Genomic DNA, 13,189 nt, shown 5'->3' on the forward strand with positions numbered 1-13,189 from the left:
CAGCCTATAGAGATATGCAAAAAGTGCTTCTTATGAAGTCAGCCTGCCTTGAGAGCCAAGATGCTTGATTGAGTTTGACAACTGGGGACAGCGAGATACTCCATTTGTTACCTTAACTTTGTAATAAATTTATAATTTCAGAGCATAGCTTTTTGCAATTGGATAAAACAAAAAGGATAAGAATTATAAAATCTATACGACTCAGCACTAAGGAACATTTGTGAGGAGAGCATTAGGAACTGCCATTCTTAATCAACTGAAAAGACATTACTCCTAGAATATCTGAATAGGCAGACACATTCTGTCCAGACATTGAATTTCAGGGTAGTGCAAATATTGGAATGGTACTTCTTGAGAGATCTGGGTAGTGTCCAACTCTACTCATTAAGTTGGTATATTTTTATATAGTTTATATATGTCTTTAAGAAAAAGAATTTTGACGTTGAGGTCAGGAGTCATTGTATTAGATCTACTGTAACCAGTAGTGCTCATTTGTAGGTAAATGTTCTGGCATTGTGCGATTTAGTTTTATTACTTTCTATACCACTCTAATGACAGAAAGTGAAGCGGAACTAAAGAGCCTCTTGATGAGGGTGAAGGAGGAGAGTGAAAAAGCTGGCTTAAAACTAAATATTAAAAAAAAAACTAAGATCATGGCATATGGTCCCATCACTTCATGGCAAATAGAAGGAGAAAACGTGGAAGCAGTGACAGATTTCCTCTTCTTGGGCTCTAAACTCACAGCAGAACAGCAGATGGTGACTGCAGCCATGAAATTAGATGATAATTGCTTCTTGGAAGGAATGCTATGACAAACCTAGATAGTGTGTTTAAAAAGCAAAGACATCACTTTGCCGACAAAGGTCTGTATAGTCAAGGCTATGATCTTTCCAGTAGTCACATGCAGTTGTGAGAGCTGGACCATAAAGAAGGCAAGCACTGAAGAATTGATGCTTTTGAACTGTGGTGCTGGAGAAGACTCTTGATAGTCCCTTGGACTGCAAGGAGATCAAACAAGTCAATCTTAAAAGAAATCGATGCTGAATACTCATTGAAAGGACTGGTGCTGAAGCTGAAGCTCCAATACTTTGGCCACCTGATGAGAACAGCCAACTCATTGGAAAAGACCCTGATGCTGGGAAAGATTGAGGGAAAGAGAAGGGGGTGACAGAGGATGAGATGGTTGGATGAAATCACCAATTCAATGGATGTGAGTTTGAGCAAACTCCAGGAGATAGTGATGGACAAGGAAGCCTGGCGTGCTGCAATCCATAGGGTTGTGAAGAGTTGGACATGACTTGGCAACTAAACAACAATAACTTGTAGTTTATTGGTGATCAGTTTGTGAAGTTGATTAGAGCACAGAGATAACAGGATTATAGTTCCAATCCTGTTTTTGAGTTTTCCTACCACTCTTCTCTTTCCTGACTGAGCTCTGGTCACACTGAACTCCTTAGTGTTCTTCACATAATTCATATAAGACTTCAGGGCTTTCTGTAATTCCTTTTCCCTTCTTCCTTGAAGGTTTTTAAACTAGATATTCATATGGGTTCACGTCATTCAAATCTTGGTTCAAATATCACATACTCCAGAAGTTTTCCCTGACTACTCTAATTTTTTTTCCCTTTTTAGCACTTGTTACCGATGGGTATTATTTTACCCACATGAGTTATGGGAGGGTAGAGCTTTTGTTTTTTTATTCACTGCTATAAATAGAAAAACAGTGCCTGGCACAAACTAGGCATTCAAGAAGTACTTGTTAAATCAATATGTGAATATAACTTAACACTGCCCTGTTTGTTCATTACCAGTTGTACCCTTACTTCTAACCAGTGGGCTCATAATGTTTATACTTGGGTTTGGGGGACTTGCTTAAAGTGTGGCTATAAATATGTAACCTAGATCTGGATGGTGATCCACTAGAAGCTAAAGACTATGTATCTTCCTCATTGGGTATCCAAGGCTGATATGCAACCAATGTGTTCAACAGGCTATGTTGGTTGTTTATATCGAACATCCATATTTGTCAGCCAATACCTTTGCATTCATGGCTGTTTATTACCTTTTCCTGTATTCCCGACATTCCCCATGTACCCAGCATATGCTTTGAAAATACCTGTTGAATGAATCAATAAATACATCCCCATAATAGAAGTACTGCCATATCTTTCCCATGGGTGTGTTGGTATATCCTGAAGTTCAATATAGTTTTATACATTGGTCTTAGTGTTAAAAAATATTATTTCTAAATATATATATATATATGTATATTATTTCTAACAGAACTCAAACACTAGAGTTGCTTAGTTACCCCAATCTACCCTGCACATAAATGCTCTCTTTGATTTCTTTTCACATCTCAGTATGTGGAAGTTCAGTTTGGAGGAGAGAAAAGACCCATAGCCTTGGTACCCATAGTCTGTAGCAAGTCACTTTCATTAGGTATTCATGCAAATGTACATTACAAACAACTTGTTACCTAGAAAGGATACAACTAAACTAAAAAAAAAAAATTATCAAGTTTTACCACCCCCAAAGGGTATTTGACTAATTATGCATACCTTTTTATGTGTCTTGATTGTCTGGAAGCAATCCATTCCATTTATGATGAAAAATTAAACCTTATTTTATTATTTTGAAATGATTCTCAGCACATATATTTTCTCTCTCATTATGTGCCCTTGTGTCTGACTCTTTGTGACCCCATAGACTATACAGTCCATGGAGTTCTCCAGGCCAGAATACTGGAGTGGGTAGCCTTTCCCTTCTCCAGGGGATCTTCCCAACCCAGGGATCAAACCCAGGTCTCCTACATTGCAGGCGGATTCCTTACCAGCTGAGCCACAAGGGAAGCCCCCCCCCCCCCCCGCCTTCAAGAAACTAGCTTACCTTAAATAAAGTATATAAAATAGCCCTTGATCTTCAAACCGAGAACTACTATGCCTTTTGTTCTTTATGGCCCATCTAATTTCAAAAAAATATCTGAATCAAGAAAGTCAAACACATTTTCAATATAACTTCTAATATCCATCATATTCAAATTATTTGGGAACTGAATAGACTGAATTTTCTATAAAGCTGATGAATACCTTTAATTGGAGAGAGTATGTTAAACCAACTGTACTTTGAGCAAGGAAATCTCAGGGATGTTCTAATAGAGCTCTATTAGCATGCCATCCTGTACCTTATTCAGAACCAGTATCATCTGAGTTTCCATTGTTTCCAATAATTGCAAGAGAAATTCATCAGAGTGCTGGCCTTAATCCAAATAAAAGGGTAGAAACCATTAAATGCTTAAAAGTTTTAAGGATAAATTAGAAGGTAGGTGTTAGAAATCTCTTTGGCTCAACTCAAAGTGGATGAATGATTTTTAAATAGGCTATCTGGCTAGCTTTCCTGTTCTTGGTTGCTAATTCATATGCTATATATTTGTGTTAGACATATAAATTAGCCCCTATCAGTCCACCTAGGAACAAAAAGGAAAATATGAGATGGCTTATGAACAGATAAACTTTTTTTTCCCTTTTGGTTGATGTTGAAAATTGCAGTGAGAAAACAGGATTACCCCACCTTCTGTCCTAGGCAATGTTTTCTCCTAACATTCTCTTCACTCAGTAATCTCAATCATTCTCACTTCAGCTATTGCTTATGTGCCTACTTGATTCTGCAGTCTTTCCCTAGCCTTTATGTTTCTCCAGAATTTCAAACCCTTGTGTCTGACATGACTTTCTAGATAATCCTTCAGTCCCTGGAACCTGGCATCTCCAAATGTGAATTCACTATATTCCTCCTGGGGTTTCCCAGTTGGCACTAGTAGTAAAGAACCTGCCTGCCAATGCAGGAGACATAAGAGATGTGGGTTTGATCCCTGGGTCAGGAAGATCCCCTAGAGGAAGGCATGGCAACCCACTCCACTATTCTTGCCTTAAGAATCCCATGGACAGAGGAGCCTGGAGGACTGCAGTACATAGGGTCGTAAGGAGTCGGACATGACTGAAGCGACTTAGCATGCATGCACACATATTCTGCCCATCACTCCTCCCTTCCCCAGACCACCTAGTAAGCATTTAATAAACACATATCTGGTACCAACTATTTGTAGCTAGTACTAAGCTAAGTGTGAAATCCCTAACTCCACCATGCTTTCAGTTCAGTTCAGTTCAGTCACTCAGTCGTGTCCAACTCTTTGCAACCCCATGAATCACAGCACACCAGGCCTCCCTGTCCATCACCAACTCCTGGAATTCACTCAAACTCAAATCCATCGAGTTAGTGATGCATCCAGCCATCTCATCCTCTGTCATCCCCTTTTCCTCCGGCCCCCAATCCCTCCCAGCATCAGAATCTTTTCCAGTGAGTCAACTCTTCTCATGAGGTGGCCAAAGTACTGGAGTTTCAGCTTTAGCATCATTCCTTCCAAAGAATACCCAGGGCTGATCTCCTTCAGAATGGACTGGTTGGATCTCCATGCAGTCCAAGGGACTCTCAAGAGTCTTCTCCAACACCACAGTTCAAAAGCATCAATTCTTCGGCACTCAGATTTCTTCACAGTCCAACTCTCACATCCAACACCATAGTTCAAAGCATCATTTCTTCAGTGCTCAGCCTTCTTCACAGTCCAACTCTCACATCCATATATGACCACTGGAAAAACCATAGCCTTGACTAAATGGACCTTAGTTGGCAAAGTAATGTCTCTGCTTTTGAATATGCTGTCTAGGTTGGTCACAACTTTCCTTCCAAGGAGTAAGCGTCTTTTAATTTCATGGCTGCAGTCACCATCTGCAGTGATTTTGGAACCCCAAAATATAAAGTCTGATACTGTTTCCACTCAGGCTCAAAATCTTAATCATTTTGGTTTCCGTCACTCTTTTCTATGCCCATCCCCAGCACAGCTACACACGTGCACATTAGTGCAAGCACACACCCACCCACTCATACACAGAGTTTGTTGCCAAATCCTGAGATGATGTTTATGCAGTTTCTCCTTAAAGAATCACCTTCTTTGCATTCGCACAGCTACCACCCTAAATGAGGCGCTCATCATTTTTCACCTACATTATCACAATGCCATGCCAATTTGTATTCTTGCCAGAACTTTAGCCTCCAATCCATCCTTCTCCACATTACTACCGGATTTATCTTTTTACAAAGGGTGCTCTGATGATATCATTTATTTGCCTAGAAACCATCAGTGCTCCTCATTGCTATCAAATTAATCTTCCTAAAGAAAACTGATCCTATTACTCATCTATTCAGAAAATGGCAGTGTCTCCCAGTTGCCCAGTAAATTGAATCCAAATAGCTAAGTGTGGCATTCTATGTCCTCTACAATATGGCCCTTATCTACTATTCTGGCCTTAATTTCCACTAACTTTTATACATAGTTAAACTTCAATCAACCCCAGCAACTTCCTTTGCCTCAAATACATCCTCTGCTTTTACAAAGTCATATTTTGTTCATCCTGCCCCCTCACCCCACCCATTCTGGACACCTGCCCCACACATCCTTCAGAGTCTATCTCAAATCCTACTTCCTTCATAAAACCATCCCTGATCAACCAAGTCAATTTTACTCTATTGTTCCTTTAAAACATTTCTTTTAAAACAAAATTTTCTTTTTTTTCCCCCAGATGGCAAACATCACACATGTTCATTGTAAAAAATATAGACAATACAGAAATCATAAAGATGAAAATTAAATTCCTCCATAATCCCCCCATACTGTTAATATGTTGTGGTATATCCTCTCAGCCCTTTCTCCAGACAGCAACATATGTACACACACACACACACACGCACACAGACACACACACGATATAGATCACGCTATTCATACTGTTTAGTAGCCTGATGTTTTTCATTTGATGCATCATAAATATTTCCCATGCCATTACATAGTCTTCTGCAACATGATTTAATAACCACTTAATCTTGTACTATTTATAATATCATCAGTTATTTAATTAATCTTCTACGGCTTGTTTTCTTGCAGCAGTACATTTGTTCGGCCTGACTTGGCAGTTGCAACCCGCTGAAGGACAGCTCTATGAAAATGGAGTTAGCAAGGGGAACAGAGGGACCGAATCCATGGATACTACTTACTCTCCAATTGGAGGAAAAGTTTCCGATAAATCAGAGAAAAAAGGTACAGATCAAAATGATTGATTGATTATTGATTACTTTTTTTCCATTTTGGTCATTAGTGCCAAATCTGGGATGGTTTCATTTCACATTAAATTTCATGATCACTCAAAAGAAATACTCTACGTGAACAGAATAAATACATGTAAATGTCTTGTGAAAAGAGATTCTCTATTGCCTTGAGTATAAACCAATTAAACTGTTCAAATATATTGGCAATTTTCAAAATAGATAAATATTTACAGGATGGAGGTTTCAATACAATGGAAATTGCATTTTACATATAGCTACCCTGAAGCAACGTGGGATTTTGATTAAGTTCTCTGTGTTCAAGCTGAGCATTTATATATAACATTTTACAAAGGGTATATGGAAATTTCTTCTGTTTATAATAAGAAAATGCCTTCTATGTGTGATACAAGGGTGAATGTTTATGTCAATGTGGGGAAATATGAATTGTTTCCTCTTTGGGAAACATGAATTCTTCCTAGTTGGGGAAAAGAAAAAAGCACTTTGAGCATTGAATTGTTAAATTTAACCAACCTAAGCTTGAACTACCTGACTTATTTACAATAAATATCACAGTACCAGCAGTCTGAACATCTTATTTCATGCTAAATTATCTTAGTCTTAAAATTCAAATATTGAAAATTTGTATTGTGATTTCTCTTGATTTGTCTTGATGTAAGATACAGTATAAAAGAGCCCTGTAAAATATCAGTACATCATTTCCAAAAGTAAAAGTTGCAAACAAAATGTATGACCACCACTATTCTAAAAATATTTTTAGATCAAATATAAACAAATGAATAAATGAATGACTCAAACCCTACCCTTAAGAAGCTTATAATTTTATGCGGGTGGAAAAACAGTTTTGGTTCACTAGTTGAGAATAGATTTTTATAGTTATTCTGATTACTATGCTTGTGTTTTTAGTTCCTTTTGTGGAACTTTTATTTTGGGGTCTTGTTTGGTTTTATTTTTCTTTGCTTTTCAAAAAGGAATTTTCCTTTGGTCTATGCTTTAGTAAAAAATTAATGGTTAGGGTTCAGGCAAACAGTATGGTTTATTCTAGTTTTCAATTCACAATGCAGTTTGCTTTATGTCCTTCCTTAGAATTACTGTTTCTAGCCTGAGCTGACCTTTCCCAGCAATTTCATTGTTGCTGCTGAGAGGGGTTGAGGGTAGTACAGGGGTCACAGATGGCGGAGGAAAGGGTCTGAATACACTTGGGCTTGGATATTTTCTCCCTTACCTTCTCTCCTACTATTTATTTAATTCCTTTACATCTGCAAGTATAAGAGCCACCATTTGGCATCATATGCCTAGGTTTTGCCAGGCACACTGAAAATCACGAATTATCTGTTTGGTAAAAAATAACAGGTTATCATATAGCTGCCATCAAAGCATATTCACTTTTTATTCTAATTCAGGTTTCTATAGTCCTTTCCAAAAAAATAGTTTGATGATGATGATGACTAAATTGTATTAAACAATTACCATGTGCCAAAAATTACCCCAGACACTTAATATGTAGAGCTTCCCTGATAGCTCAGTTGGTAAAGAATCTGTCTACAATGCAGAAGACCCTGGTTCGATTCCTGGGTCAGGAAGATGTGCTGGAGAAGGGATAGGCTACCCACTTCAGTATTCTTGGGCTTCCCTTGTGGGTCCACTGGTAAAGAATCCGCCTGCAATGCAGGAGAGCTGGGTTCGATCCCTGGGTTGGGAAGATCCCCTGGAGAAGGGAATAGCTACCCACTCCAATATTCTGGCCTGGAGAATTCCATGGACTGTATAGTCCATGGAGTCACAAAGACTCAGACATGACTGAGCGACTTTCACTTTCATTTAACATGTATTATATCATGAAAGTAACACTGTGGTCCCCATTTTCAAAATGAGAGTTTAAGTAATTTTCCCAAGGTAACAAAGCTAGAAACTGGTGGTCTGATTGCAGAGATCTGTCTCTTAACTTTTGCCTTCTACTGAAATTCACACATGAAATGTAAATAAAAATCACACACAAAAAAAACATTTCATACACTGAAAGGAGAGCCTCAGTGTCTATTCATGATATATTTTAGATAAATTCTGTATGTGTGTCCAACTCTTTGCAACACTATGGACAAACTCTGTATACCTCTCTTTTAATGTACTGTGACAAGTTTCATAAATGAAAAATGGTTTTAAGTTTATGCTCAGTTACAACAAGAAACAGGCCAAAGCAATTTCAATGTAATACTTATTAAGAAGAATCATTAAAGGTTGATGCCATATATTCCAGATTATAATCTTAAACTGACTTTTTATGGAAGTCTAAACAAAACCTTAACAAGAACTGCACATCATAGTCCTGCTCTATTTGGTCTTTACTGCATATTACTTACCAAATGAAAACATAGTACCTCTTTTATAATGTCATGTGTATACTAAACCAATCCTTACAGAAGACGTAATATGCCGTAAGGATGTTTCCAAATGGCCAGTGTATCCATTTACAATTTTCTAGACATCACACAAGCCCATAAATACAGTTCTAAAAACATGTCTTAATATAAACTTGAAAACCAGATCATTCCTTTTACATTGTTTTCTTTACTCTCCTAGAGAATTGGACAATACAGCATTGTAGTTAAGAGCCTGGACTCTGGAGTCAGATTTGGCTTTGAATACTGACTGATTTTGTCATTTACTGGCTCTCTAGCCTCAGGCAATTAACACAGTCTTGCTGAATCAGGGTTTCCCATGTGGCACAGTGATAAAGAATCTGCCTGCCAACGCAGGAGACATAAGAGACTCAGGTTCAATCCCTGGGTCGGGAAGATCCCCTGGAGAAGAGCATGGCAACCCCCTCCAGCATTGTTGCCTGGAGAAGCCCATGGACAGAGGAGCCTGGCGGGCTACAGTCCATAGGGTCACAAAGAGTCAGACACGACTGAAGCACTTTGGAAGCATGCATGCCTTGCTGAACCAGTGTCCTCATCTGCAACATAAGGGTGATAATAATAGTAACTGTCTCTTACAGTGGTTTTAAGAAGTAAATGAGACAATGAATAAAAAGCATATAGCACATATGTTAAGCATATTTTTTAATTTATAAAAATAATTATTATAGGGTCAAATGATTGGAAAATTACCTTGAGTTTATTGGCATCCTACTAGCTACTATGTAATTCCCTGTCTGCCTACAATGAGGAAGACCCAGGTTCAATCCCTGGGTTGGGAAGATCTCCTGGAGAAGGAAATGGCAACCCACTCCAGTATTCTTGCCTGGAAAATCCCATGGACGGAGAAGCCTGGTATACTACAGTCCATGGGGTTGCAAAGAGTCGGACTTGACTGAGCGACTTGACTTACTTTACTTATTAGCTACTATAGATCCTGCTTTCTAACTGACATCAACTTTTTCATTTCAAATGATGTCCTCCCTAGTGTTTAGATGTTTTCTCTCTTTAAAGTTTCATCTCTCTTTACTTATCCACTTAGCGTCTATTATTTTTAAATTATCATCATCTTCATCATCAAAGGCATGGATAAGTAGAATGGCACTTTAAAAATAATCAAATTCTACCGGACTTGGTCCCCCATTAACAGTAGCTGTGTGTATCTGCTTCTCATTAGGAGATGAAAGAATTTTCTTATCGCTTAGTTTTCAAAATGGAAGAAAAAAAGAATATTTGATTATAGACATTTAATGTGCTAGAATTTTCTTTTTGAAATTTATCTGAATAATTTACATTTAATTTCAAAAAGAAGACATAAGTCACAACCACATGTTGGAATCTACCAGAAAAATCAGTTATCCATTGTTCAGCAATGTAGTATTGAAAGTATTGTTCTAAAACAGGCCCTACTACCTTAGAAGCTAACAAACTAGCCATAACTCACTCTCTTTAGCTCATAAATATTATGTAACAACTGGTTTAAACAAAGAAGGGGATATAAACAAATGAGAGACTTGTTCCCAGACCTGAGTCATGTAATGTCCATAAACTGAACTACAGATAACTGCAGTGTAATTTATCAACAGATACAGAATGTTAAAATCTTAAAGATTATCAAATCCAACATCTTTATTTAAAGATGAAGAAACTGAGGTCCAGAAGGGTCAAGAACACACAGAGAGAACTGGGGCTAGAAAAGGACACCTGGTTCTACCTCTTTTGTTTTTTCATCTGTTATTGTAATAATGTAACACAAACTAAACATATCAATTGCTAAAGAGGTTTTCTAAGAGGGTATCAAAGACAAAAACTGAGCCAGCAAGAAAAGCTGTTTTATTCAGGCCATAGCAATAGACAGAACACCCCAGATTCAAAGATCAGAGTGTGTGGGCCAGGCGGTTTTGCCCAAGACTTATCAGAGGAGTACATGATTTACAGTTGGAATTGTTTGGTACTCAGGGGAAATCTCCATCACTCAGATGAACAGGAAATATTTTCTGTCTATCTAGTTGAAGGGAAACAAATAGTTCTAATCTCAGCTAATTATTTATGAGAGAGAATGGGAAATTGGAGAATCTGTATCTGGTCTTTCAGCAGGTTCCAGCCAGAAGGGAAAGATCTGTGTAAACAAGGGAGTCGTATACAATTCTGTGGGAGTCCTGAGAAAGAAAGGACAGAGAGCTTTAATCTAATAAATCATAGGCAAAAAGGTTTTCAACTTGGTTATTTCTGTTTATTTGTTTTGTGGTAAGCCACTTCCTAAAGCATAAAAGGGTTGGAAGGACGTCTGAAAGCAAAAGCTTGGGGGAATCTCTTAACCAGCTCTGTACTCCAGGAGCATAAGGCTGAGGTAAAATCCAGCAATGTCAGTAGCAATTTGAATGTGGAGAAAGTTTATTGGGTAGATGAGGAGACTGAATTCCTGCGGGTTGTATGCCCAAATAGAGCACCAGGAATGACAAGGGTGGGTGGAGAGACCAAAAACTAAAGGACAGTAAGCGAAATTCGCTCAGTCATGTCCGATTCTTTGCAATCCCATGGACTGTACAGTCCATGGAATTCTCTAGGCCAGAATACTGGAGTGGGTAGCTGTTTCCTTCTCCAGGGATCTTTCCAACCCAGGGATCAAACCCAGGTCTCCTGCATTGCAAGCAGATTCTTTACCAGCTGAGCCACCAGGAAAGTCCAAAGGATAATAAAGATAGCCTTTATCTCCTTTACAATTTTTGCAAAAGGCTGGCCTTGGGGAGAAGTGACATTTCGTTTATGTTAATCCTACAAAACCTACCTCTGCAAAGTTGAAGACAAAGAGCTAAGATATTTTCTAGTCAACATCTGCTGACTGTACAACCAGGTAAACAATGTATAGCTGATTAATATGACGCAGTTTACAGCCTGTCTTGAAGATGCTTCAGCGAAGACTAAACTGACTGTAGCTTCACCTCTCTAGGCTCCAATTTCTCCTCTGGAAAAAAAAAAAGGAGTTGGCTTTGCAGGGGAGAAAAAATAATTTTCCCTCTACCCTTCTAGGTTCTTGGATGAGACCCCTTGTAATAAAAAGAAAGATAAACAGGAGAAAAACAAGCAAGTTAAATAACATGTATTCCTCCTGTATTCATGGGAGATACCCAGGAAAACTGAGCAACTGTCCAAAATGACCTAAGTCAAGTGAAGACAAAAGATGTGAGGGGAGTCAGTCAAGGGAGGGTATTAGGAAAAGCAGAGTAAATAGTATGGTTTATGCAGATTTAAGTCATTTCCTTCTCTGATCAGAGCTTCTAAAGATTTAGAATTACCCTTCTCTTTCTTGTAGAGAGAATGAGTGCTTGTGTGCTCAGTGGCTCAGTCGTGTCCAACTCTTTGTGACCCCATGGACTGTAGCTTGCCAGGCTCCTCTGTCCATGGGATTCTCCAGGCAAGAATACTGGAGTGGGTTGCCATGCCCTCCTCCAGGGGACCTTCCCAACCTGGGATTGAACCCGGGTCTCTGTCATCTCCTGCACTGGTAGGCAGGTTCTTTGCCACTGAGCCATCTGGGAAGCCCAGAGAGGGGGGAGATACCCATACAAATGGAGATTTCCCTTATAAGTCTTGCAAAGGATAACTTTTAACTTGTAATTTTTAACTTGCTAAAGGGTCTCTTGTAAAAGGGTAAGTCCTACTCACTTGTCAGATCTTTTCCTATGTCTAATGTTTCTCAAGAATAATCAACTCACGATAACCCTTATGCCAAAGAGGAATATTTTGGGGTGGCAAATTCTGCTCCCCTTCGGCTTGTAAACCTTTTGGTGGGGGAGGGGTCGTGGGAAGTGAAATACTGTTTGCAAATAAAATCTTACCTGGAAATTAGAAACAGATAAGGCTTTTATCTGTTATATATTTCCAATTGCCAGGTAAGATTTCATTTGTCAGTTGGACAAGCTTGTCTCTAAGGTCCATTCTAGCTATTTACGAGTCAGTGAATTCAAATTATGCAATAAATGAAGAACAATTAGTCATCCCAAGTAAAACTTGACCTATTTTTGCAAAAGAGCCATCTACTCCTGGAAAGTGGTTGAAATGTGTGTCTATAAAATTTGTAAACCACGTTTTTCTCTTTAAAGTACTTGCAAAGAATTCTGTTGTAATTCAAATAGTTAATTCCCAATTTTCTGCATTATAAGTTTCAGTTTTTGACATGTATGTTAACAATAATCATCTGCACTTAGAAAGCATTTACAATTTCAAAATACTTTAATGTCTTTTATCCACATAACAGTTTTATGAGGTAGCAGCTATTGTTACCCTTGTTTTATAGTTGAAAAGCAAAGTGCAAGAAGGTTAAGTGACTTGCGTTGCTTAGTAGACATAACTACAGGCAGAACTCAGATTAGAATCCAGTGTCTTTACTGTTATCTCAGCACCCTTCTTTGAGTCTTTTCTTTTTATAAAACATTCTTTTTTCAAGGCCAATTGTTTAAATAATTGCTGTCCTGATCAAAGATCTCAATGAGAAGAGTGATATCCTTTCCCTAAGAGCACTTTTTTTTTTGCCTTTTCTGCACTGTATTTTTTTATCTTATTTAATTTTTCTTGTAATTCCTTTTAAACCTTTTATT

General features: G+C 38.2%; 1 protein-coding gene across 1 annotated transcript in view; it reads left to right on the forward strand.

The window, feature by feature from the left end:
• Positions 1-13,189, forward strand: part of LOC102276527 (teneurin-1) — a 413,260-nt gene that overhangs the window by 94,978 nt on the left and 305,093 nt on the right. The window contains exon 3 of the mRNA XM_070365791.1: positions 5,996-6,148. Within this exon, the coding sequence (XP_070221892.1) occupies positions 5,996-6,148 (153 nt within the window). The remainder of the gene's footprint in view (positions 1-5,995; positions 6,149-13,189) is intronic.

Source organism: Bos mutus, chromosome X, assembly GCF_027580195.1.
Source record: "Bos mutus isolate GX-2022 chromosome X, NWIPB_WYAK_1.1, whole genome shotgun sequence".
Lineage (NCBI taxonomy): Eukaryota > Metazoa > Chordata > Mammalia > Artiodactyla > Bovidae > Bos > Bos mutus.